Source organism: Thamnophis elegans, chromosome 2 (assembly GCF_009769535.1).
Source record: "Thamnophis elegans isolate rThaEle1 chromosome 2, rThaEle1.pri, whole genome shotgun sequence".
In the NCBI taxonomy this organism is placed as follows: Eukaryota; Metazoa; Chordata; class Lepidosauria; order Squamata; family Colubridae; genus Thamnophis; species Thamnophis elegans.
This window is the reverse complement of record NC_045542.1, coordinates 58,981,922-59,009,918: the sequence shown is the minus strand read 5'-3', so window position 1 is coordinate 59,009,918 and position 27,997 is coordinate 58,981,922. Positions and strand designations below refer to the sequence as shown.

The window sequence follows — 27,997 nt, the reverse complement described above, 5'->3', positions numbered from 1 at the left end:
CTGCAGCCATGTCGTCAGACGCTGAAATGGCAATTTTCGGGGAAGCTGCCGCTTATCTCCGGAAGTCAGAAAAGGAGAGAATTGAATCCCAGAACAAGCCCTTTGATGCCAAGACCTCGGTTTATGTGGTGAATGCTAAGGAAGCCTATGTGAAAGGCGTTGTACAAAGTAAAGATGCAGGGAAAGTCGTAGTCAAGACTGAAAAAGGAGAAGTGAGTAAAGAACAAGAAACATATTGTCAAAAGTTAGCCTTTATTAGACCAGGTCTACTTATCAATATCTTTTCTTTCCTAGAATGTAACTGTAAAGGATGACCAAATCTTTCCTATGAACCCTCCCAAATTTGACAAAATTGAGGACATGGCCATGATGACCCACCTCAATGAACCTGCTGTCCTATATAACCTCAAAGAGCGTTATGCAGCCTGGATGATCTACGTGAGTGCAGCCATTGTTTCTGTTTGCTGCTTTCTGCTAGTGCAATACTGCGGACTCAAATAATGCATGTATAATCTCTTAAAACCAGTAAAGCTCATGAAAAATCTGAACAAATATCCAATAGAGATTTTAATGATAATAGAGTCAACTGATTACTTCATGTTTTCACATGGGGTCTAGAAATGAACATGTTTAGAATAACTATCATATAGTAAGATAAACTGATCCAAACAAAATTCATAAAAAATAGTGTCCAATTTTGATTGCATCAGTCAACAAAAAGCCTGGTGAAATACCCCTCAGACCAGAGGTGGGTTCCTACCTGTTTGGCCCGATTTGGCTGAGTAGGTAGTAATTTGGCTGGCCATGCCGCCGAACCGGTTCTATTGTGCTGCCATCTTGTTTTTTGCTTCTGCGCTTGCACAGAAGCATTTTTTACCAACTGCACATGCACGCATCAAGTACGCATGTGCCCAAAGCACATCGCTGAGCAAACTGGCAGTAGAAGAAGCCGAAACCCACCCCTGACTCAGGCTATAAATTTGCATTGTCAGAATAATCTATTAGTCAGTTTGGTGATCACATATTTCTGCATTCATATAGACAAAAGGTGGACTATATTATGCACATAAATAATATGGGAGGCCTCTGTGCGTGGTCTCTGCACTTCTTATAAGCTGATATACCATGTTTCCCTGAAATAAGGCGCTTGGCCTTATTTTCAGGAAGGTCTTATTATTTTTGAGGTGCTGGAGGCGGCGAGAGCGTGGTCACCTCATGGCTTCTGCTGTGCTGTGTTGCAATCCAGTCCGGCTTCAGACCTGGCTACAGCACAGAAACCACTTTGGTCGCGTTGACTGATGATCTCTGGAGAGCCAGGGATGGAGGCCATGCCTCCATCCTGGTGCTCCTTGACCTCTCGGCGGCTTTCGATACCATCGACCATGGTATCCTTCTGCGACGACTGTGGGAGGTGGGGGTGGGAGGCACTGTTTTACGGTGGTTCTCCTCTTACCTCTCGGACAGGTCGCAGTCGGTGTTAGTCGGAGGGCAGAGATCGACCCCTAGGCCCCTAACGCATGGGGTGCCACAGGGTTTGGTCCTGTCCCCCCTTCTTTTCAATATCTACATGAAACCGCTGGGTGAGATCATCCGACGGCACGGGATAAAATACCATCAGTATGCGGATGATACACAGTTGTATCTGTCCGCCCCGTGCCAACTCAATGAAGCGATGGACTTGATGAGCCAGGGTCTTGAGGCTGTTAGAGACTGGATGGGGGTTAACAAGCTTGTGCTCAATCCAGAAAAGACCGAGTGGCTGTTGTGCTTCCCTCCCACGAATTGGCCAAGTGTTCCATCTCTCAGACTGGGGGGTCAAATTGTACGCCCCTCAGATAGGGTTCGCAACTTGGGAGTCCTCCTGGACCCTCAGCTGACTTTTGAACACCATTTGTCAGCTGTAACCAGGGGGGCATTTGCCCAGGTTCGCCTGGTGCACCAGTTGCGTCCCTACCTGAACCGGGAGGCCCTCACAACAGTCACTCGTGCCCTTGTGACCTCTAGGCTGGAGTACTGCAATGTGCTCTACATGGGGCTGCCCTTGAAGAGTATTCGGCGACTTCAGCTGGTCCAGAATGCGGCCGCGCGAGCGATCGTGGGTGCACCTCGATTCACCCACGTAACACCTATCCTCCGCGAGCTGCACTGGCTGCCTGTTGATCTCCGGGTGCGCTTCAAGGTGCTACTTGTCACCTACAAAGCCCTTCATGGTATTGGATCTGGGTACTTGAGAGACCGCCTACTGCCAATTACCTCCACTAGACCGATAAGATCGCATAGATTAGGCCTCCTCCGAATTCCATCAGCCAGCCAGTGTAGACTGGCAACTACCCGGAGGAGAGCCTTCTCGGTGGCTGCTCCGACCCTCTGGAACGAACTCCCCGTGGAGATCCGGACCCTCACCACCCTCCAGACCTTCCGCGCTGCCCTTAAAATCTGGCTGTCCCGGCTGGCCTGGGGTTAAAGACTCTAACCCCTACTCAAATTGTATGACTGTTGAGTTCTTAAATGATGTAGTGCCTTTATGTTGTAAATTGTTTGTCCTTCCCCCCCCCCCTTTTTGAACTGTGAGCCGCCCTGAGTCCCCCCAGGGAAAAGGGCGGCATACAAATAAAGTGAAAACTAAACTAAACTAAAACTTTTGGGGGTGGACTTATTTTGGGGGGAGGGTTATTTTAGCACATGTGCTCAAAAGCCCGTTTGTGCTTTTTATCCAGGGAGGTCTTATTTTTAGGGAAACAGGGTAGCAGTTTCTGCACAACTGAATGTACTATGTGTCTATTTTTTAAAACGAACCTTTAGAAAGTATAGAAATTATGATACTGCTCCTTTCATGCTACACAGTAAATATCTATCATTTATTATTATTTCTTTCTTTATTTTCCTTTTCAACTCTTTTCCCCTTCCATATACCTTTTTATGTATGATTCAGTTCAGTGGTGGGTTGCTATTTGTTTTTACTACCTGTTTGCTCATGTGCATGCGCACTCACATGCTGCTTTTGCACATGTGCAGAAGTGTCTGGAAGTGTCGGGGCAGATGGGTGGAGCCTTCCGCCACCGCTACTACTGGTTTGCCCAATCTGAGCTGAACCAGAAGCAACCCACCTCTGATTCAGTTCCTTAGGCTTTAAGGAAAATAACAAATATAACAAGCAAATGGATGGTGATATTTGCCTTGTATTTTTTCAGACCTACTCAGGTCTCTTCTGTGTCACTGTCAATCCCTACAAGTGGTTGCCAGTATACAACCCAGAAGTGGTGTCAGCTTACAGAGGCAAAAAGCGTCAAGAGGCCCCTCCCCACATCTTCTCCATCTCTGACAATGCGTATCAGTTCATGTTAACTGGTGAGTAGATGAATGTTTCGGGGGGGGGGGAGGAATAATAAGGTAGGGAAAACAGGAAGAACATGGCTTTTGGAATTCCTTTCAGACCCTTAAGAATAGATGTTCCCCCTGAAGAGCATCTGGAAGCTTCAGTTGGTGCAAAATGCAGTGGCCTGCATGGTTTTGTGCAGCTCTTGATGTGCACGTTTCACTTCTCCTTCAGGAACTGCATTGGTTGCCAATTTGCTTTCAGGTGCAATTCAAGGGAATTTAAAGCCCTTCATGGCTTGGGACAGGTTATCTGAGGGACCATCTCTTGCCAGTCACATCTACGTAACCCACTAGAGTGGAATGGCAAGGAAGGTTGTGTATCGTCTAGGGAGATACATCTGGCAGGACACAGAAGAAGAGCCTTCTCTGTGGTGGCTCCCTCTCTCTGGAACAGCATTCCCCCAGAGATTAGATTGGCTTCCACTCTAAACTCTTCCAGAAGGTGCTGAAGACCTGGTTCTGCCAATGGTTCTAGGGAACCCAGAGTTGGATGGAGGCCATTAAATGGCGTGTATGGATATGTATTGCCACTGGGATGGGGGTGGGGGCTATTATTTTATTATTTTTTTCTAATTTTCTTTTGTTATTTTTATTTTTATATAATGCTTGAGTTGCCATGTGCGAGTAAATGGCAATATAAAGTTTCTAAAATAAATATTTATTATCATCAATGGTAAAAAAAATCCACAAATAGATGACAAAATAAATACTACAGACAAAAATCAAACAAAAAACAAGCAGAGCAATCAAATCAACCATAATGCCTGTTATGGTTGTTAAATCATGATGGTCATAAATCGAATCATATGTGACCAGGCCTGCTTTTACAACCATTTTTTCAGCAGTCGTTAAGCAAATACAGAGACATTAAGCAAACATCTTGATCATTAAGAGAACACCATGGCTGTTAAGCAAATCCGCTGTTTGCTATGGGGGATTTTTGCTGAAAATTGGAAATAAATGCTTTTTTCAATAAAAATGATGTAAACTGTAATCACAGGAATGTGGGATGCTGCAAAAGGCCATGAATGAGGATCTGTCGCCAAGCTTCTGAAATGCAATCAGGGGACCACAGGAGGGGGGGTGGGGGGTGGAAGCTGTTGGAAGTTTGGAACTGGATTGTTAAATACCTTTGGGGGGGGGGAGTCTATTGTAACTTTGAATAGTTATTAAGCAAGTGGCCATAAGTTGAGCACTACCTATAGGCAATAAAACATAATATTGCCACATTCGAAGAAACAGAATGATTTTGATAAGGCATCTAAACACAGCCTGGGACATTGACTATGAAAATGTTACACGATGCATCTGTACATCTTTATACAAGGAGCAATACATGCAGGCCATATAATGAATGGCAATGCTTCATACATCTGGGTTTTTTAAATAATACCCCTGAAGAACAGTGATCAGATGTAATTAGAATCTGATTTAAGAATAGCTCTGCTCTGAGCTTTGTAAACGGAAAGGAGAAGTCAGCAAGTTGTTCAGCTGTTGCCCAATGGCTTGCCCATGCAGATTCACTGAGGGAAGTTCTGAGGGATTTTTGTTTCCTCCATGGCCACAGCCTGATCTGACCTTTTTTCAAAGATGATGTTTCTGCTGTTGGCTTTTCCTGCCTCAGTTATCCTGTTGATGTAGTAAAAGAGGTTGAGTTCTGATCCCCTCTGCACAGCTTCTTTCCAAATCTTTTAAATAGAAAAAATAAATAAAAACATACCTCCTTAGAATCTTTTTTCCTTTTGATGACAGTCAAATACTGAATTAGTTCTAGTGGTCAAGGTGTCTTAAAACAATTACATTGTTCTGCAAATTAAAATTGTCACTGATGAAAGACAAATAGATGAAAACTACTTATTTAGGATTTATGATACACACATAGATACAGCATATATGTGTACACAAACATATATACATACATACACATACATATACATACATATACACATAAATACACGTGTGTGTGTGTGTGTGTGTGTGTGTGGTGTATTGGGATAAGAGAGTTCAAAAATTTAGAGGATTTTCTTCTGCTTTATATTCAGAATGATGTAGGGGTGGGTTTTTTTTGCAACATACTGTAAAATTGTAAAAAGTCACAAGTAACTTTTTAAAAAATCTTTTCAGATCGCGAGAATCAATCCATTTTGATCACGTAAGTATGCCTTCTTAACTGGTCCACTGATTTCTTTGAAATAAAATTAGGACAATTAGCCCACTGTTCTAAAAGAAACTGCAGGACTACTGTGTATCACTGTTTGAATGCCGTAACAATAATGATTCCTCAACAACATTTGGCAGCCCCTGTTAGGATTCCTCCCTAAACTGCAGTGGAGATCATTGTAGTTAAACATGTATAGAAGAGAAGTATGTAGAACAAGGATGGGAAAATTATTTTAGCTAGAAGGCCAGTAGCAGGTAAAACAATAGAAGTTTGTGCATACTGTCATATAACTCTCTTACACACACACACACACACACCAATAAGATTTGAAATTGAGATTCTTCGAATTGGCCTTCCCACTTTAAGGTACAATTAGATTCGAAAAACAACACCAAAGAAATGCAGCATGGGTCAGATGAGAGAGAGTTTCAGAGGAGAAATAACTCATATCCATGGCAGGTGGTTCTAAACTTTGAATTTTTACTGTGTTTTGCGGAGCCAGAGTTAATATAAATTTTGTTGGTAGGCAGATTAGGTGGAATGAAATCTGCAATTTCCTACAGTTCAGTCAGGCTTAGAAGGCCTTTCTGATTTTCCAGGCCTGAGGGCAGATGAGGCTATCCCCCATCCCTACTTCTTAGTGACCTGGAGTTGGAATTTCAATGAAATGATTTCTAACACATTAATTAAGTCTTCTTTGAATCAACAGCGGAGAATCTGGTGCTGGAAAAACTGTGAACACAAAACGTGTCATCCAGTACTTCGCAACAATTGCAGTTTCTTCTGACAAGAAAAAGGAAGAGCCAGTTCAAACAGGCAAAATACATGTGTGTGGGTTTTTTTTTTTTTTTGTAAAAGATGAAAAGTGAATACATAGAAATTTTCCGTGATGAAACAAAATGAAATTAATCATGATCTTTTTCACTGAAGGGCACCCTTGAAGATCAAATCATCAGTGCCAATCCCTTGCTGGAGGCTTTTGGAAATGCCAAGACTGTGAGGAATGACAACTCTTCACGCTTTGTAAGTCCTGTGCAAAATAGGACCAAAGACTTTCGTGTGTGAAAAACTGAATGCTGCCTCTGTTTGCAAGTTAATCTCTGAAACAGTAAAATTATGTCTCCCAATTTTTTTTTAATATTATGCCTTCTCTTCTTTATAGGGCAAATTCATCAGAATCCATTTTGGTACCACTGGCAAGCTGGCTTCTGCAGACATTGAAACATGTAAGGGATATTTCTTTGTGTGTTTATTTGATCCTTTCTTTCTTCCTTAACTAATACAACTTTATTGTTTTGCCAGATCTGCTGGAGAAGTCCAGAGTTACCTTCCAGCTCAAGGCTGAAAGGAGCTACCATATCTTTTATCAAATCATGTCCAACAAGAGGCCAGAACTGATTGGTAAGGAGAATCATCCATTTGGAGGACTATTTCGATTATCAAACATTAAAAAATGTGCTGATGCTTGAAAATGAAATCATGCTTGTGCTTCTTTTTATGCAGAGATGCTTCTGATTACTACCAACCCATATGACTTCCATTTTGTCAGCCAGGGTGAGATCAGTGTTGCCAGCATTGATGATCAAGAAGAGTTGATGGCAACTGATGTAAGTAATTTGCAAAAGTGAGGACATGAGATATTAACTTGATTACATATCCATTTTTGGTATACCATTTTTGGACCAATTATGTTAGGAGTGAAAATAGTTTTTTTAAACGTCCCAGTAGAAAGAACCTCTAGTGTTTCAGTCAGAGTGCTTCAGGGAATAGCAATAGTCCATCTTTCTTTTAAACCAAACTTATTGCTGCCACTACTACGAAAAGGGGTTTTGATATTCTTCCTTTCAGATTTTTCTCTTTTTATAATGAGTCATCATAGTTTAGTGCATCTCAGAAACATTGATGAAGCCATGTGGGGATGTTAGAAATCATGGGAACCCAAAGGATTTGCTAACTCCTTTTCCAGAAGGATCTTCTATCTTGATGCAGTATTTCAAGGCCAGCAAAAAAATAAAATAAATAAAAATCACAGGTCACTCGTTACTAGAATATATTAAGTTTTCCAACTCCAAATAGGCTTGAGCATTGTGCTTTCATCTAGCATATCAGGCAATGTATTGACTATAGATTTCATTGCCAGAGTGCCATTGACATCCTGGGCTTCACTGCTGAGGAAAAGACAGCCATTTACAAGCTGACTGGAGCTGTCATGCACTATGGGAATATGAAATTCAAGCAGAAGCAGCGAGAGGAGCAGGCTGAGCCAGACGGCACTGAAGGTATTTGACTACGGAATGACAAACATGATATGCTAAGATCCAGAATATGATATGGAGGATGCAGTACAACATATCGTTTTCAGAACTGCTAGGATATTGCATTTTATTAGTAGTATTTCCCTTACTAGACAAAGACATGATGCTTTTTAAAAGTTTAGCTTTAGAAGGAAATACATAGAAAAATTAAAATGTATTTTAAATTGCTATTTTGCCATTTGCTAGATATACCTCTTGCAAACTTTGGGAGTGTGATTATCCCCACTCCATACAAAGCTGACTGAAGTTGGGGAGAGGGGGGTTCCCCCCAATAATACAATAATTCAATTGTTAACCTAATGAATAATTCAAAATGCTAACCAATTTAGAAAAAAAATCTGGATGGCCTATTTGTCAAAATTAGAATCTGTTTTGGTCTTGTAGAAGAGTTGGAAATTATAGTTTTGCTAATATATACTGATCATATCTTCCTTTCTTGACTGTGCTCAGTTGCTGACAAGGCTGCCTACCTCATGAATCTCAACTCAGCAGATCTTCTGAAAGCTCTATGCTATCCCCGGGTCAAGGTCGGCAATGAATATGTCACCAAAGGCCAAACTGTCCAGCAGGTAAGTCTTTCTAAAATCAAAGGGAAAGCTAAAAAAAATAATGACTCTCTTTATGTGAATGTTCCTTGTTGCATATGTCACCAATTTGTTCTTCTAGGTCTACAATAATGTGGGTGCTCTGGCTAAAGCTGTCTTTGAGAAGATGTTCTTGTGGATGGTCGTCCGTATCAACCAACAATTGGATACCAGACAATCCAGACAACACTTCATCGGTGTGCTGGACATTGCTGGCTTTGAGATCTTTGATGTAAGGAAATGAAACCTTGGGACCAAGCAGATGGCTTTTGTTACCCAGTCTTCCTATCTCAGTTTTGTTCTACTATCTTTGTTCTGAAATGTTTTTGTTAGCTCATAACATAGACTTAGATTTTTTTTATTTGCGATTTTTGACTTAAAGAACATTGCAGCAGTCTTCTAAAAATGTGTCAATATATACACACATATAATTGATCACACATATATTCAGAATTGAACAGCTTGCCAGTTTGGGGAAGCTCTGCAACATGTTAGCAAATTCATGACCAAGAAAGAAAGTAATTTAATTAGCAGTTCCATTCATATGCAAAAGAGAAAATAAACATATAGCAATTTTATTTAGTCAAAAAATAGTATCATTCTGTTTATAGCAGTTCACTGACAAAAGGGCAAACGACAAAACCGCCCCCGACAAACCCGCGGTGACAAAACTGCGTGTTCTAAAGTGCTCCAACGAATGAGCGCTGAATCGCGCCGACAACAGCGCGCCGACAGAAGCACGCCGACAGAAGCACGCTGTAAAACTAACCCTAACCCTAACCCTAACCCTAAATGTAACGCTAACCCTAACCCTAACCCTAAACCTAACCCTAACCCTAAACCTAACCCTTACCTTAAGTTAAATCGGCTTTCTGTTGACACGCTGTTGTAAAGCGCCCTTCTGTCTCCGCACTGTTGTCGCCGCGCTGTTGTTGGCGCGATTCAGCGCTCATTCATTGGAGCACTTTAGAACACGCGGTTTAGTCGGGCGTGGATTTGTCGTTCGCCCTTTTGTCAGGTCACGGTTTATAGCATGTATAATTAGTCTTCAGAATAATAGTTATGGGCTTAATGCAGAACCTTAGAATATTTTTTAATAACTCAGCATAATATTGATGTTACATAGAGAAACTGATGAAAAACACTTTACAATTAAACATTTGGATGCCAAAATTAAGAATGGACAACACATTGTGTGTTTTTAAAACAAATTCATCTTAATTCATTTTACCAAAACTCTGCCTTCTTTTCTTATATATCTTTGTTATTCTTATTCTTTTCTTACGTCTAGTACAACAGCTTGGAGCAGCTCTGCATCAACTTCACCAATGAGAAACTGCAACAGTTTTTCAACCATCACATGTTTGTTCTGGAGCAAGAAGAGTACAAGAAAGAAGGAATTGAATGGGAGTTCATTGACTTTGGAATGGACTTGGCTGCCTGCATTGAACTCATTGAGAAGGTTTTGATCAAATTTTTATATTTATTATATTGAATTTTGCAGTAATTCAACTAATGACCGTTAACTGCCTTGGCATGTGAGCTATATCCCTGATTATAGCTATAAAGATATATGATGCAGATATATTTATAACAATGCTTCCCTAACTCAATATAATTTTTGAATGCTTGTTGCGCTGTTAATCATATTTCTTCATAGACTATCACAAGAAAACCATTGTTTTTGATTCAAAATTACAAAAGATGAAATTATTTGAAGTAAGTATATAATAGTCCATGTAGTGGCCAACTGTCTTTCCCTCATTGTTTTATAGCCCATGGGCATTTTCTCCATCCTGGAAGAAGAGTGCATGTTCCCCAAGGCAACAGACGGCTCTTTCAAGAACAAGCTCTATGACCAGCATCTTGGCAAGAGCAACAACTTCCAGAAACCCAAGCCTGCCAAAGGCAAAGCTGAAGCTCATTTCTCCCTTGTGCACTATGCTGGCACTGTTGATTACAACATTAGCGGCTGGCTGGACAAGAACAAGGACCCCCTGAATGAAACCGTGGTGGGTCTGTATCAGAAGTCTTCTATGAAGACCTTGGCCTTACTGTTTGCCGACCGTCCAGTAGAAGGTAATTCTTAACACTTGAAATAATGAACGATAAACATCATTCAGAGTCAAAACAACTGCCCATGTCAGTGCTATCCCCATATGATATTGTTTTTATACAGGTTAGGGAATCCTCAGCATAGGAGCTCATATCTGTAAACCTAAAAATGAAAAAAAGCACATAACTTGCACAATGTCCAGAGTGTCCTAAAGACACCTTTAAAATAAATTGCTGTTTTGTAAATGATGATGTCCCCAATGGCAACCATTTTGTGAATGGGTAAACCATTAACAGCCATTTTGCAAATGGTGACATTATCAATATTTCAAATGTGCCCAACAACCCCTAAAGGTGCAGCTTGCCTTAACATGGTTTAAACCAGATATTTCCTAATAATTGATTAATAAGTAACATTGCATATATATGTAATATTTTATAGTTTTTATAGTTTTTAGCTTCTCCTAAAGACCCTTGGCACATCCTTTCCCCATGTTCTATAAATAACCCCAACATTAACATTAGCTAAAGTACTTATGTTTCACCTTTTCTCTGAGAGGTTTATCCTCATGATAACCTTATGAGATTGATTGGGATGACAGACCAAGATTAGCCAAGTGACCCACACTGACCAAAAACATTACTGAAATCGCTTCAGTCCAGGACCTAACCACTACACTACATTTGCTCTTTCAATTTTCTCTCACAAACACCCCAAATGTATAATTTCCAAAGAAATACAAATAAATGTATGAGATGATCTGGTTCAAACTGCAGTGTTGCTGCAGTGTTGCTGCAGTGTTCTGGATTAGCATAAGGTGAACTCAAACAGTATGGTTTAGTGACAGACTTGACATCAATCCCTACAATAAATCTTTCTTCAGAAATATGGCCCACATATTTGGTTGTAGTGTGAATACATAAGCAGCTCATACTATAGTTATAAACGAAGTCACAGCTGCATAGAAGATAAGCCAATGACAGAGCACAGAAATATTTCAAATACAAAGCCTTTCCCTCCATTTTTTTTCCAAATCAATGAAAGTTTAGTTGTTCTATTTCCCATCTTTAAGGCTGCCATTTGATCAGAGTTTACCTAACTGTGTTGTCTTCCTTTAATTCTTGCCTCACCAACTGCAGTTCTTATAACTATAATCACATACATATAAGATTGATATATCATGTTTAACAAATTGTAACACAACAATGTGATACACCTAATATCTATTGTTAGTTACTTGTGCTATAGGATAAATTATTAAATCTCAGATAACTGTCTAATTGTGGTTCCCACACCTTTTCTTTCTTCTTTTTTTCCCAGAGGGAAAGAAGGCAGCCAAGAAGAAGGGTTCCTCCTTCCAGACTGTGTCTGCCCTTTTCAGGGTATGGAAATCCGATGATCTTATCCTTTATTTCTTCGAGGACACTCGTGCAGGAAAGATGTGCCTCTCTGTATAAACTGAAGATATCTGTGGGGAGGGGCTGTGATAGAAAACATGTTTTACTGCCGCAAACAAAAATACAGATTTTGGCAGTTGCAGAATTGAAGATGGGAGAGCCATTGCCTGATTCTTGACTGGCAGTGGTTTTCCAAGGGAGAAGATAGGAGAAGAGTCCACCAAAACTGAACATAGGACAAGAGTCCAACTGCAAAGCTATTGCCAGTTGACTTGGCTACATAGATTAACTTCACATAAAGCATATTTCAATATCCATAGGCTGATAGAGCAATAGACATATTTAGCCCCCTCAGAGGAGGAAAAGCAAGATAAGAACAATCAAATATTAGTTCACAATATTATGGAACAATAGAAGTCTACCAATGGTCCTTAAGGGAATACATCACAGTCAAGATTATAAAGGGTGAATACAGTACACAATTCTGCTGTTTTTTTTTTTTTTAAAACCGCTGAGTTGTTAAACATTTCTTAATCACAAGAGCATTTAATTAAAATATCTGTAACATGCTCTCAAAAGGTAAAGAACATGCACTATCCTTAAAAAGTTAACCAAGATATCAATATAAATGTCATTTGATGCAGAATAGGGCAAAAGTTAAAAGGTTGTTTGTGAGAATGTGGGGAAAGTTCACCATATTGTTTTTTTCTGGCTACCTATGGCAAATTGTGGAGCTCACTCTTTAGTTTTTTTCTTAATACCATGTTTTCCCAAAAATAAGATAGGGTCATATTTTTCTTAGACTCCTCCCCCCAAAAAAATAAACACATGGCCTTATTTTTGGGCAGATCTTATTATTTTTGAGATCAGGAGGTGGTCACCTCATGGCTGCTAGTGTGTTGCAATATTTTTGGGAGGGATTATTTTCAGGGAAGGGCTTATTTTAGCGCATGCACTCAAAAGCCCAATTGGGGCTATTATTCAGGGAGATCTTATTTTCGGGGTAACAGGGTATATAAATTTACTTTTAAAAAAACACAATAATAATTTTGTTTTCAAATCCTACAGGAAAACTTAAACAAGCTGATGAGCAATCTGAGGAGCACTCATCCACATTTTGTGCGCTGCCTCATCCCCAATGAAACTAAAACTCCTGGTAAGATACAGAACTTTGGTTTTAAAATGAAAAATGTAATCTACCTTTGGTAGATATTGTAACATCTTTTTTTTTCATGTGGTTTTTCTAAGGTTCCATGGAACATGACCTTGTATTGCATCAACTGAGATGTAATGGTGTACTTGAAGGTATCCGAATTTGCAGGAAAGGCTTCCCCAGCAGGATTGTTTATGCTGATTTCAAACAGAGGTCAGATTGATTTCCAGCTACTGACTCATTTGGATTCTAACTGTTTTTAATGTCTCCATCTTACAGCAGTTTACACTTTAGTAATTTACAATAATACAATACAACAGCAGAGGTCTTCTAGTCCAACCCCCTGCCTAGGCAGGAAACTTGGATGATTGAATGTAAATAGTGTCATATAGTCTAGTGGGAAGCAGAGAGACTTAGGTTTTCTGACCCTACCTTGGATATGGAAGCCAGTTGGGTGAGTTTGGGCCAATAATTCTCATTTCTAAAAAGGTAATGGCAAACTATTTGAGCAAATGTTGCCAGGAAAGCTTCAGGGTTATGTCCATATAGTTGTCAGGAATACAACTATATTTATTTGTTTGTTTTATTTATTAATTAAATAAAATCATATAATTTATATTAAGAATTTAGGGGAGAAAATAACAAAATCTTATTACTTCCATTCATAATTCTTCATTATATAGAATAGAATTGGGGATAAGAAGAATTACAAATTTGGTTCAGGAGTTTCAGATGTTTACTTTTACAGACTTGAATAATTCAACATATCGATACAGTATAAACTACTTTGTACTAACAAAAGCATTTAGAAGCATGATGACAAGTTGACACTGATAAACCTTTCGAAAACTCAACCACATTGACCAATCTCTTTGCTTTAAGGAAGTAGCCAAAGCTGGTAGGTCTGAGAGTTTGTTCTCATGCTGATTGGAAAGACTGTTATTAAACAGCAAACAGGTGCACACTTATTTCCCCTTCATTAAAGACACACTTCAAGTCCTCTAAACTGAAAACCCAGGAAGAAACTGTATACAGTTCTGCTGTCATCAGAACTGAAAGCAGAATGCTTAGTAGAACTTTTGAGTATGACCTAAACTTTCCTAGTAATAGATACCATTATTCAGAGATCTTAGGTTATTAACAATGTCACCTGAGGGGCTGGGCGTGTATGTGTGCAAAATTGGCAAGTTAATGAAAATGTGTCAAAATGCAAAAGTCATGTTCTTTTGTACATGCTTCAATGTTGTATACAAGTTTTGGTCTTCCCATAGATATTATGGATTTGCTTGTGTTAGGTTTGTGTATAGGGCAGAGAGGGGAGATAGTCCAAATGTTGATATATGTTTCTTTGGATGTTTACCAAAATGAGTTTCATCCCTACATGTCTTCTTAATATCAAGGCTTCCAATGTTAGGCAACTTTAGCTTCTGCTTTCTTTAATAGATACAAAATTCTGAATGCAAGTGCCATCCCAGAGGGACAATTCATAGATAGCAAGAAGGCTTCTGAGAAACTTCTTGGATCAATTGATGTTGACCATACCCAGTATAAATTTGGCCACACTAAGGTAAGATGACTTTTTGACTGTTTGAATCAATGGTGGACTGCCATTTTTTTACTACCGGTTCGCTCGTGTGTGTGTGCGGAGCCTCCTGTTGCCGCTACTACCAGTTCACCCGATCCGGGCTGAACCGGGAGCAACCCACCTCTGGTTTGAATGCAACATTGTTTATGGAGGCAATTATATATTTATTATACTTTCTCTTCCATACCCCAGGTGTTCTTCAAAGCTGGGCTTCTGGGTCTTCTAGAGGAGATGAGAGATGATAAGCTGGCACAATTAATTACACGTACCCAAGCTATGTGTCGTGGATACTTAGCAAGGTTTGAGTTCAAGAAAATGATGGAACGAAGGTACAGTTTTGCTATTACAAATAAAATGAGACATACACAAAGAGACACATATAAGAATCGCCTTTGATACCCAACAGACATATTGATGCTTGGAAAACCACTGTAGCATGCAGAACAGACTATAATATATAGTATAGAACATTTAGCATCATTTAGCAATAGTAGATTTGAGAAGTCATGTATGAATGATATAAGTAGCCATTAAAAATCTCAGATCCTCAGGACAGTTCATTGCATAACATGGCAGAAATTATGCATTTAAATATATATTTATTTCACATTTAACTGTATAAACATTTTTTAAAAATGTATTTGAAAAGCTTTGTATACTAGCATTAATCTATATTTCTTACATATATTCTTTAACTTACATTAGTGAAAATTATATAAATGCAAGGTAACATTTTTGTGAAGAAAGCAGAATGCTATTTGTGCAAATTTAGAGATATCCAATTGTTGAATATGATTTATTTGTGCTTATCCCATTTTTAAGTGTTTAAGTATTTACTCCTAGAGAAATAAATGTGGAAGTATTTAAAATCTGATGACATGACAATTGCCCAATATGTTGTACCATATATCCAACTAATGCCTTATCTTGCATTAATTAGATATATGGTACAACATATTGGCCAAAGTTATCAGATTTTAAAATATTTCCAAATCTTGCAATTGATAAGATTGGGGATTAAGCCAAGAGCTTGATTTTGTATTATATATGTATATTCCAAATTAATTCTAACTTATCAGTTTTATTTTGCTTTCCTTCCAGAGAATCCATCTTCACTATTCAGTACAATGTTCGTTCATTCATGAATGTGAAGCACTGGCCTTGGATGAAATTGTACTTCAAGATCAAGCCCCTGCTGAAGAGTGCGGAGTCAGAGAAGGAAATGGCCAACATGAAGGAAGAATTTGAGAAAACAAAGGAGAATCTTGCCAAGGCAGAAGCCAAAGTGAAGGAACTAGAAGAAAAAATGGTGTCCCTGACGCAGGAGAAAAATGACTTGCAACTTCAAGTCCAAGCTGTAAGCCTGTTAGATATTAAATATTGTTGTTTGATTAAATGTTCTAGTATTGTTTAGCAAGCAGTAATTTGAAGCTGGCAGATGAAACTTCACGGCAGTTTTTGGTTAGGGTTATTAAGATATTTTCTTATATTGCTACATACTCTCAAAATCATATTTACTTATTCTATGTCTGTAATATTGTTAAACAGTGTTATAATTAAGAAGTCAATGACCTAACACATAAATATATGTAAGAATTGTATTGTAATAGGTAAACTATTCTTATTTTCATATTTAACTAACGACCAATATTTATTAAAGAGACAGTTACAGTTGGGTAGCATTACAAATAAATAAATAGTAAACATATTTTCTGCACCATATTGACTTGCTCAATATACAAGAACAATTTCCCTTTGATTACTATTGCAGTTAATATAAAGAGAGTTGATCCCTCTGCATATTTCTTAGTAATAAGTTACTTTTTCCATTAGAATAGGAATTTTATATATGTGAATATTTTAATTAGAAAACTGTTTTTTAAATGATCTATACTTTTCTTTGATAGGAATCTGATGGCTTGGCGGATGCCGAGGAGAGATGTGACCAGCTAATCAAAACCAAAATCCAACTGGAAGCTAAAATTAAGGAGCTGACTGAGCGAGCTGAAGATGAAGAAGAAATGAATGCTGAATTGACAGCCAAGAAGAGGAAACTGGAGGACGAATGCTCAGAACTGAAGAAAGACATTGATGATCTTGAGCTGACACTGGCCAAGGTTGAAAAGGAGAAGCATGCTACAGAAAACAAGGTACTACTCAAAAATATATCAGAATTAAATTGCTACCCACTATTGCCATTTCAGAATACATAGAGCATTTTAACCCTGTTTGTTCAACGCTTAAAGGTGAAAAACCTTACTGAAGAGATGGCGGTCTTGGATGAGACCATTGCCAAACTGACCAAGGAGAAGAAAGCCCTGCAAGAGGCCCATCAACAGACCTTGGATGATCTGCAGGCAGAGGAGGACAAAGTGAACACTCTGACCAAAGCAAAGACTAAGCTGGAACAGCAAGTAGATGATGTAAGTATGCTACCATCTCCAGAGAAGAATTGGTCTGAGGTGGATATACTGCTGTGTTGACACAATCTCCCTGATCTCTTTGTCTTCAGCTTGAAGGGTCTCTGGAGCAAGAAAAGAAACTTCGCATGGACCTTGAAAGAGCTAAGAGGAAGCTTGAAGGGGATTTGAAACTAGCTCAGGAATCCACAATGGATCTGGAAAATGATAAGCAGCAGTTGGATGAAAAGCTGAAGAAGTAAGTATTAATGTCTATTATCAGGGTTTTTTGTGCTAAATGGAGTTTTTTTATTTGCTAATCATTATATTTTGTTGTGATAAGGAAAGACTTTGAAATCAGCCAACTGCAGAGCAGGATTGAAGATGAGCAGGCCCTGGGCTCCCAGCTTCAGAAGAAGATCAAGGAGCTGCAGGTTTGTCATGCAGTGGTCCATTCATGAATGGAGAATTAAGCTATCTGGAAGCTAGTTTCAGGGTTCATAGTTGCCTCTCTTTCTCTAGGCTCGTATTGAAGAATTGGAAGAGGAGATTGAGGCAGAACGGGCATCTCGCGCCAAAGCAGAGAAACAGCGGGGTGATCTCTCCAGGGAACTTGAGGAGATCAGTGAGCGTCTGGAGGAAGCTGGTGGGGCAACTGTAGCTCAGATTGAGATGAACAAGAAACGTGAGGCAGAATTTCAGAAAATGCGCCGGGACCTTGAAGAGGCCACCTTGCAGCATGAAGCCACGGCTGCTGCCCTCCGCAAGAAGCACGCAGATAGTACAGCTGAACTTGGGGAACAAATTGATAACCTGCAGCGAGTGAAGCAGAAGCTGGAGAAGGAGAAGAGTGAACTGAAGTTGGAGATAGATGATCTTGCAAGCAATATGGAATCTGTCTCTAAATCTAAGGTATCCTATAGAAGTATAGGCAATGTTTCTGTTAGGCAAAGTCAGGATATAATTCAAATCATTTGGTTTATTTAAAAATGTGGACAAAGCAGTTTTCAGTAATTCTTATGCATATGTAAGCATTTGAATGTATAAAAGTATGGTGCCATAAGTGAGCAATTAATATTTATGTTGAATTTCCAGATTCTAAAACAATTTTAAAAGATACCCACAAACCTTTTAGGTATGAGTTATATGTAGAAAATGTGTGTTACAAAAAACAATATGTTGAATAAAATTTACAAACTGTACAAGACAGACATGATTTCTGCTCATGGGAGCATGCCACCTCAGCTTTACACTCTGAAGACAACTCTTGCTATCTATTGGTTATAAGAGCTTGGCACTTGGGTTTTAAAAACTACTTTGTAATTAACTGTCCTTCTGAAGCAAATTCTGGTACTATATCCTTTGTATAGTATCAGAATTGCTCCTGCTAAAACTCCAAAGGGCAAAAAATTATCTAGAGATATTCTAAAACAGAAAGAACTATTTGTGATTTGTAATATAAATATGTAAATTTTCTCCATTCTCTGCTGTGTGAAATTTCCTTTTTAATTAAAGTGTATTACTGCTAGCATCCGAAGAAGACAAAAGACATTGGGGGCTGCCTATTTTATACAGATAAACATTTTATCTTTAAAGAAACATTAAAAGTCTCTGCTGTGTGTTCAATATATGAAAGATCACTCCCCACCCCCGATATTTTACATTTAGGCAAATCTTGAGAAGATAAGCCGTACATTAGAAGACCAGCTCAGTGAGGTTAAAACAAAGGAGGAAGAACATGTGCGCACAATTAATGACCTCAATGCTCAAAGAGCACGTTTGCAGACAGAAACAGGTAACTCAAAGGAACAAATTGTGTTATTCTGTATTATTTTGCCATTATAAACATTAGTTCATTTATAATAATTGAATCCTTCCTTTCTTTCTTCCTTCTTTCTAGAGAAATTTGTGCAATTTTCTTTACACTCACCTCTTTCTAGGAGTGAGAGTATGGCCAAGAATCACCCAGCTGGGTCCATGTCTAAGGGAGGACTAGAACTCACAGTAGTCCAATTTCTAGCCTAGTGTTTTTAATCACCACACCAGACTAGTTCCCCTCTCGTTTCTACGCTTGTTTGAAGTTGAAAATAAATCCTACTAATTTCAAGAAGACATATTAGTTATTCTTGCTCTTTGTGACCATTATAAAAGTAACGATAATCAAATGTCTTTTATTAGGTGAACTGTCCCGCCAAGTAGAGGAAAAAGATGCATTAATTTCTCAACTCACAAGAGGCAAACAAGCCTTCACACAGCAAGTTGAGGAACTGAAGAGGCAGCTTGAGGAGGAAGTGAAGGTATGAAATTTGTCTATGCATTGCATAGATCTTAACTCCATCTTTGGTACTGCAATATTGCTGTGAATAATGTGTGCATTATTTCTATAGTTATGTTTTTATATTTTAAACTGTAGTTAGAGATCCAGCATCATGAATTTAAGCTCAGTAGCCAAATAGATTATGATGATAGATAGATAGATAGATAGATAGATAGATAGATAGATAGATAGATAGATAGATAAAAAAGAATTAATGAAGAAAAAACTGCTGTGTAAGTTGGGTATTAGTTAAGTTCAGACTATGACCTAGGAGAGTTTAATATATTTGCTTTACATTTTAAACACCTCCTCTTCAGCAATGTTGTCAATAAAGCAAAGTACACAATGTAAAGAGATTTCAGACATAAATAGCTAGATAAAAAATATCAAACATAACAAACATATTAAGGTAAAGGTAAAACATAGAAAGATAAAAACAAAATTCTGAAAATCGCTCTTACTAATTATTATTATTTTTGTTTCAGGCCAAAAATGCCCTGGCGCATGGTTTGCAGTCAGCTCGCCATGATTGTGACTTGCTCCGGGAACAGTTTGAAGAGGAACAGGAAGCCAAGGCTGAGCTTCAACGGTCATTGTCTAAAGCCAATAGTGAAGTTGCTCAATGGAGGACCAAATATGAAACAGATGCTATCCAGCGCACAGAAGAGTTAGAAGAAGCCAAGTAAGTGAAAATGTGTTTGTGTGTGGCACAAATGTGTATGTGAAACAGAAATGGTGACATCATTAACATAAACATTAAAACATCAAAATACACCTTGAATATGTGATGGGAATTTGTATATATATATATATACACATTTGATTATCTACATGTAAGTGCTGAGGTCACTGAGATACAAGGTTTGGGCTGCTGTCAGAGTGATGGGCACAAAATGGCATTATTGCACATGATAACATGAAAGAAGGCTCTTATACAAATGTGTTGAGATATTATGTTCCCAGGCCTTCCTAAATATGGTCTGTAATTATATTCCAACAGGAAAAAGCTTGCTCAGCGTCTGCAGGAAGCTGAGGAACATGTAGAAGCTGTGAATTCCAAATGTGCTTCCTTGGAGAAGACCAAGCAGAGGTTGCTGAATGAAGTGGAGGACCTGATGATTGACGTGGAAAGGTCCAATGCAGCTTGTGCAGCTCTTGATAAGAAGCAGAAGAACTTTGATAAGGTATTTTGCTCCTGATGATTAAAAAGGAACAGTTTGTACCGAGACGTTGGGCCAATTAAATTTATTATTTTATTTTTTAATCACATTTGTATGACACTGATGACTCATTGACCCTTTACAGATTCTGGCAGACTGGAAACAGAAATATGAGGAAGCTCAATCTGAACTGGAAGCTTCCCAGAAGGAGTCTCGGTCTCTGAGCACAGAGCTCTTCAAGATGAAGAACGCATATGAGGAATCCTTGGATCACTTGGAAACTCTGAGGCGCGAGAACAAGAACCTCCAGCGTAAGCTGTTTTTCTTCTAGTCATGGATAGAACTGTGAATCTATTTACTGGGAGAGCTAAGAAAAGAAATCAGATGATGCAGAACTGCCTTTGAGTTCTTTTGTTGTTTGAGGCAATTAATATACCTCACTTGGGATAACCACGGATGGTCACATTATTTTAGCACCCAATGCAGAAAATCCCTTCAAGGGTTTTTCTTCTCTAAAGTAGTAAAAAAAAGATAGTAGCAAAAGCAACTAGCTGCTGTTTCACAGTATTGAAATACACATATCCTATATGGTTGAAACATCTTCACACTGTCCTTTAACTCAAGCCTGGAATAACATGCACATGTACTATTCTTATGTACTGTATGTTCCTGGTTGATGTGGCAAAATGCAAAGTATTTTTTTTTGTCTTGTTTAACTTATAAAACTCTTTGATAATTAGTTCTTATAAGAAAGCAAATATCAATTTTGCTTAATGCCAATGATCTAACAATTCAGAACATTTCAAATATTAATCACATATTGAAGAGCAAGGATGAATGATGAAAATTGCCAATGCTGCCCATATTTTCTTATTTATTTGTTTTTTATCTTGTGTAAAATCAACAGAGGAAATATCTGACCTAACGGAACAGATTGCTGAGGGAGGAAAGGCCATCCATGAACTAGAGAAAGTGAAGAAGCAGATTGAACAGGAGAAGGGTGAACTCCAGGCTTCTTTAGAAGAGGCTGAGGTAATCATGTCATTATTAGTAGAAAAGCAAGTAATGTTTTATATAATTAAACAGGCTACTTAAAAGACTGTAAGAAAAAAGGTGGGCACTTACCAGATCAACACACAATCCCATTTTCCCTAATAGTTTGTTGACCAGCAGGAAGTCTAAATCAGATCATGAAAGGCCTTTGCAGTTCTTGGCCGCCAGAAAATTCTATGTGGTATCATACTGACTCCCAATCTGAAGACACCATGACAAGCAGACAGTAATCGGTCTATTATTACAGTATTTCATAGCATGCATTCATATGCTAATTAATGTTTTTCTAAGATTAAAAATTTCATTTTTATATTTCATTTTTTTCAAAAAAAATCTGAAAATAGATTAATTGGATGAATTTGATCCTCTTCGGGGGCACGGAAAAACAACCGTCTGAATCCATTTTTCTCCAGGGAACTTGTACTTTTGGAAGCTCCTATTGGAGGCTATATAAATTTATCTTTTATGCTTTAAGGCCTCTCTGGAACATGAAGAGGGCAAACTCCTGCGCATCCAACTTGAGCTCAACCAGGTGAAAGCTGACATTGACAGAAGAATTGCAGAGAAAGATGAAGAAATTGATCAGCTGAAGAGGAATCACTTGAGGGTGGTAGAATCCATGCAGAGCACATTGGATGCTGAGATTAGGAGCAGGAATGATGCTCTGAGGATTAAGAAGAAGATGGAGGGAGATCTGAATGAGATGGAGATCCAACTGAGCCATGCCAACCGTCAAGCTGCTGAAGCACAAAAGAACCTCAGGAACACACAAGGACAACTCAAGGTACATATTTACTTCTATGTTCTATTTATTTATTTATTAAATTTGTTTGCTGCCCAGCTTACCACCAGGCAACACTGGGTGACTTACAACATCAAAAACAATAAAACTGCAAAAGTAAATATTTCCAGCAAGTATAAAAATACAAATTGTAATTTAAAGATGGGGAGGAATGGGATGCAGGATGCATGGTGGAGGTGGAGATGAGATTGTCTCTTATTCCATCAAGTACCTCCAACATGATATTCAAGAAAGAGATGCATTTTTCCCTTGTATTACAATCATTTCCCAAGACAAATGTTGCCATATCCTGTTTTAGGATACCCAAATACATCTGGATGATGCTTTGAGAAGCCAGGAAGATTTGAAGGAACAAGTGGCCATGATTGAGCGCAGAGCAAACCTAATGCAGGCTGAAATTGAGGAGCTCCGGGCAGCTCTTGAACAGACAGAGAGGGCCAGAAAAGTGGCTGAACAGGAACTTCTCGATGCCAGTGAACGTGTGCAGCTCCTCCATACCCAGGTAAGTCAGAAATCATAACATTGATGACTGCATTAATGTAAGAAGGCAATTGTGAAAAATATAAATATGAACTTGTAGAGGTTGCAATTTTTTATATATACTGGTAAGTGTGTGTGTGTCTGTGAGTGTATGTATGTATGTATGTATGTATGTATGTATGTATGTATGTATATAATTATCAGCACAAATACAATACGTATGTATGTTAGTATATATGTGTGTGTGTATATGTGTATATGTATGTGTATATGTGTGTGTATATATATATTCAATTCAATTCAATTCAATTTATTGAGTTTGTACGCCGCCCTATTCCCGAGGGACTCAGGACGGCTAACAATAAAAAGGGAGGGGATACAAAAAATAAAATAAAAAACAACAGTTTAAAATACTACAACAGCCATAACCTCGAGTGGGGCTGGATAGTTCAACAGCCCCAGGCCTGCCGGAACAGCCAGGTCTTAACTGCTTTGCGGAAGGCCGGGAGGGTAGTAAGGGTCCGGATGTCCACAGGGAGATCGTTCTAGAGGGGCGGAGCAGCCACAGAGAAGGCCCTCCCCCGAGGAGTCGCCAGACGACATTGGCCGGCAGATGGAATTTGGAGGAGGCCTAATCTGTGGGATCTGATAGGTACCGAGGTGCACCCACAATCGCTCGCGCGGCTGCGTTCTGGACAAGCTGAAGTCTTCGAACACTCTTCAAGGCAGCCCCATGTAGAGCGTGTTACAGTAGTCCAGTCTTGAGGTGACGAGGGCATGAGTGACTATCCGAAGGGCCTTCCGGTCCAGGTAGGGCCGCAATTGGTGCACCAGGCGAACCTGGGCAAAAGTCCCCCTGGTCACAGCCGACAAATGATGTTCTAAAGTCAGCTGCGGATCCATGTGTATGTATATATATACACATACACCACACAGGGTGTGTATATGTGTATGTATGTATGTGTGTGTGTGTGTGTGTGTGTGTATGTATATATATATATATATATATATATATATATATATATATATATATATATATATATATATATATATATATGTTATATTTATGCTGATAAATAAATAAAGGGAGACTAGTATAGATCTATTTCAAGCTTTATTTATTTATCAGCATAAATATAACAAATGTAACAAAAAGGCAACAGTAAAAAATATTGGGTTTCTGTCTGGATGGTCTCTTGTGACGAGCCTAATGACAGAAAGTGGAAGTGTGACCTTCCTCCCATACTTGGGCATACCAGGGGTTGTGACTTTAAGTATATACCTCCCACCCTGGCTCGCTGATAAGGAGTCGTTCTCTGTAGCTCAAATGGTTAACTCCCTGCCTGGGAGGCAATGGAGCACAGGTTCGATTCCCAAACTTGGGTATGGCTAGCTGATGAGAGCTAAATAGCTTGAAATAGATCTATACTAGTCTCCCTTTATTTATTTATCAGCATAAATATAACAAATGTAACAAAAAGGCAACAGTAAAAAATATTGGGTTTCTGTCTGGATGGTCTCTTGTGACGAGCCTAATGACAGAGAGTGGAAGTGTGACCTTCCTCCCATACTTGGGCATACCAGGGGTTGTGACTTTAAGTGTATATATATATATATATATATATATATATATATATATATATATATATATATATATATATATATATATCTGTGTGTGTGTGTGTGTGTGTGTATACACACACACACACACATATATTGCACACTCTCACAAAAGTATTAATCTCCAAAGCATTCCAAAGAAAAACAATTACCAACCTAATCCAAAGGGAGACTCCCCTCAAAAACCAAGACACAGAACAGGACAATGGCATCGCCCTCCTCCCTTACATCAAAGGCACCACAGATAAAATCAGCAAAATTTTCCACAAACACAATATCAAGACAGCCTTCAGCACTGACCAAAAAATAGCCAACATCCTAAGAAACCCCAAAGACAAAATCCAGCTAGGAAACCAAGGAGTCTACGAAATACCATGCACAATCTGCCCTGCAACATACATAGGACAAACGAACAGGAGAATAAATGCATGCATCACAGAACACTAGAATGCAGTAAGAAAAAAAAGAAAAACTTCCTCCCTTTTCCAGCACCTTAAAGTTACAGGACATGAAATTAATTTTGAAGGAACCAAATTAATCTCCAAAACTGAACACTTCAACAAGAAAATAATTATGGAAGCTATTGAAATAGAGAAACACCCCCACAACATGAATAAACGTGACGATACCTCCTGCCTACCAGACATCTGGAAACCAGCCCTGGTAAACAAATGAGCCCCACCCACCACCCAGGCCGTTACAACATAATTAGTGAAGATAAAACAAGAAATTAAGCAAATTTGGCACCAGTTCTTAATACTCATATAATAGGTCTCAGCTCTGCCTGACCGAGTGTAGTTGGTTCTACCCACAGTAGAATCAGTGGAGACACTGTTCTGCCACCTTTTGTTCCTCTGTAGCTTGAGGAGGACAATAAAGCATAATTATAATAGCATAATTTGTACAACTATTAATATATTCAGCAATATTTTTTACAAAAGAATAGGAATCCAAATGACAAAGTCAGTCTTCTTGCTTTACAAAAACACTGTTCTTGTCCCAAACAGAATACCAGCTTGATCAATACCAAGAAGAAGCTGGAAACAGAAATTTCACAAATCCAGAGTGAAATGGAGGAATCTATTCAGGAGGCACGCAATGCAGAAGACAAGGCCAAGAAAGCCATCACAGATGTGAGTTGAAACACTTTTCCTTTAAAACTGTTTTAAATTGGTCTGAAAGTTTTTCTGAATGGTAGTTATCTCTCTGTAAATAGGCAGCTATGATGGCAGAAGAACTGAAGAAGGAACAAGACACCAGCGCCCATTTGGAGAGGATGAAGAAAAATCTAGAGCAGAGTGTGAAGGATCTGCAGCACCGTCTTGATGAGGCAGAACAGCTGGCATTGAAGGGTGGCAAGAAGCAGCTCCAAAAACTGGAGCATAGAGTATGTATACCTTGTATGCATCTTCATGCATTTATAACCATATAATAAAGCTTACTGGTGGACGAGCTAAATGTTTATTTTTATTTCAGGTGCGTGAATTGGAAGCTGAGGTTGAGAATGAACAGAAGCGTAGCGCTGATGCCATCAAAGGTGTTCGTAAATATGAGAGACGAGTGAAGGAGCTGACTTACCAGGTGAGGAAAGAGGGTTTTTGATACCTTTGAAGGATCATCAGTATTCATATTTATCTATCTATATTCTATATTATCTCCATATATCTCTATCTCTCTTTCTTCTTTCTCTGTGTCTCTATCTCTATAAATATGTATGATCTATCATCTATCTATCTATCCATCCATCCATCCTTCCATCCATCCATTTTTTCTCATAATTTTATGTCTTTTTCTACTTTGTTCAGTCTGAGGAAGACAGGAAGAATGTTCTGAGACTCCAAGATTTGGTGGACAAATTGCAAATGAAGGTGAAATCATATAAGAGGCAATCTGAGGAAGCTGTAAGTATTTTTCTGAAGTTGGGGTTGCTTGAACTAGAATTGTGGAAGAGAATACTAGAGAAAGAGTAAAGGTTATTAGAAACCAAATTAACCTGCATATAGCACAATGAATTGAGGGGCATAAAGCACAGTGCTAATTATGACTGATGCAAGAAGGGGATGTGGGAGGCTCTGATGCAAGACTGATGCAAGAAGGATTGTGTGAGAGGCCTTCAGGGGATGTCAGAGGCCTGGGAGGCCTGGTGCTTGCACTAATACCATAGCTTTTGTGATTGCGAAGTTATTAAATAGCTAATTTTTATATGAAATTATCAATTCATATAAATTATTTAAAATGTTACACACACACACACAAACACACACACACTATTTATATTGTATTTTAAGTACTAATTTTATATGAGCATGCATGCTTGTCACTAAATGCTAAGGATATTAATTCCACTCAGGGTGAACTATATTTCTACCATGGTTCTTGGAGTATACAGCTGAGCTCTAAGGGAAAGACTGATGATCTGAAATGTCCCTCAGGATCCATTTGGGTCATTTGTCTTGACCCTGCCTCCTGACAGTTGAGGTAGCAATTTGGTAGTTTATACTGCCATCTCCTCACTACTAGGACAGCAGTTATTAAACTGACACAATTACCTTTCTTCCCAACATTGACTCCTAAGTAAATAATTACAAATTGCTCCATTAAACCAAAATATGTATAAATTATGGCATTGGGAGTAATCTCCTGTTATAGGGAATGCCTAGCTTGGCATCTTCTCCTTAATCTTCTCCTTAATGGTGTGCATGTGATAAAGGGCTCTCGATGCATGCATGGTAATTTAAAAAAATGAAAAATAAGTAATCATAGACTTATAAGGTTGAAAGGGAGATGGGATGTCTTCTAATTCTTGCATTTACCAGTATTTACAGTAGCTACTTCCTGATAGGCAGTAAGAATTCAATTTGTAATTCCAGTATATCTTTAATGCTAATAAAATCCATGTAACACTATAATTAGGCAAAGATTATTAAATTCCGAAGAACCATTTTTTAAACTTTTATTTAACTTCATATAAAAACATATTCTAAAAATAAAGCTAAGCAGGAAAATATTTTCCATCTTTTTAAATCCTCCTTTGTTTTCCAACACTTAATTTTTCCTTTACCTTTAAAATAGTCTATTATTGAGGAAAAATTAAAACATCTACTTGCATTTTTGGATTGGTAGCTTTATGAACTTTTCATCCTGAAGCATGTACAGTGAGGAAAAAATGGGGTGCAAGGAAACAATTTCCTGCTGCTATTTTGCCAGAAACAGAAGAAAAAGATTCACTTCTGGATTTGGAAAAAAAAAAAATGGATGTGACACAAATATAATCCTTTACATTTCCTTTCTCTTTTTTAAAAAAAAACATACTATTTAAATTTTTGCCAGTGTTTTCAATAAATGGAAAATAATAATAATTAATTTCAATCATATTTTTAGGAGGAACAATCCAATGTGAACCTTTCCAAATTCCGCAAGATTCAGCATGAGCTGGAAGAAGCTGAGGAACGGGCTGACATTGCTGAGTCCCAGGTGAACAAACTCAGGGTGAAGAGCCGAGAGGTGCATAAGAAGGTGGTTGTAAGCGAAGAATAA

At 38.5% G+C, this 27,997-nt stretch overlaps 1 protein-coding gene across 4 annotated transcripts; it reads left to right on the top strand.

Moving 5' to 3' along the window:
• Window positions 1-8: 8 nt before the first annotated feature.
• LOC116503069 (myosin-1B-like) lies at window positions 9-27,997 on the top strand. Of its 4 annotated transcripts, none has more exons than XM_032209226.1 (38): window positions 9-212; window positions 295-438; window positions 3,192-3,348; window positions 5,503-5,530; window positions 6,249-6,345; window positions 6,470-6,562; window positions 6,702-6,765; window positions 6,842-6,940; window positions 7,043-7,146; window positions 7,680-7,818; window positions 8,305-8,423; window positions 8,521-8,670; window positions 9,730-9,900; window positions 10,214-10,510; window positions 11,817-11,876; window positions 12,960-13,047; window positions 13,140-13,257; window positions 14,488-14,611; window positions 14,822-14,958; window positions 15,731-15,986; window positions 16,537-16,779; window positions 16,876-17,052; window positions 17,142-17,287; window positions 17,372-17,462; window positions 17,551-17,940; window positions 18,697-18,823; window positions 19,207-19,325; window positions 19,831-20,027; window positions 20,346-20,529; window positions 20,651-20,816; window positions 21,413-21,537; window positions 22,034-22,342; window positions 22,659-22,862; window positions 25,468-25,593; window positions 25,677-25,847; window positions 25,937-26,041; window positions 26,266-26,361; window positions 27,842-27,997. In XM_032209226.1, the coding sequence occupies exons 1-38, from the start codon at window positions 9-11 to the stop codon at window positions 27,995-27,997; spliced, it is 5,781 nt and encodes a 1,926-aa protein (XP_032065117.1). The 4 variants fall into 4 exon arrangements, with proteins under 4 accessions (XP_032065117.1, XP_032065116.1, XP_032065115.1 ...); XM_032209225.1 differs by having other exon boundaries at window positions 6,249-6,366; window positions 10,214-10,505; window positions 11,815-11,876; XM_032209224.1 differs by having other exon boundaries at window positions 6,249-6,366.

Excerpts from the sequence above, each read along its gene's own strand:
- LOC116503069 (XM_032209223.1), top strand. The coding sequence starts at position 9 with ATGTCGTCAGACGCTGAAATGGCAATTTTCGGGGAAGCTGCCGCTTAT. Across the intron at positions 7,147-7,679 it reads AAGAGTTGATGGCAACTGAT|AGTGCCATTGACATCCTGGG; the intron begins GTAAGTAATTTG and ends TTTCATTGCCAG. Across the intron at positions 18,824-19,206 it reads ACGTTTGCAGACAGAAACAG|GTGAACTGTCCCGCCAAGTA; the intron begins GTAACTCAAAGG and ends GTCTTTTATTAG.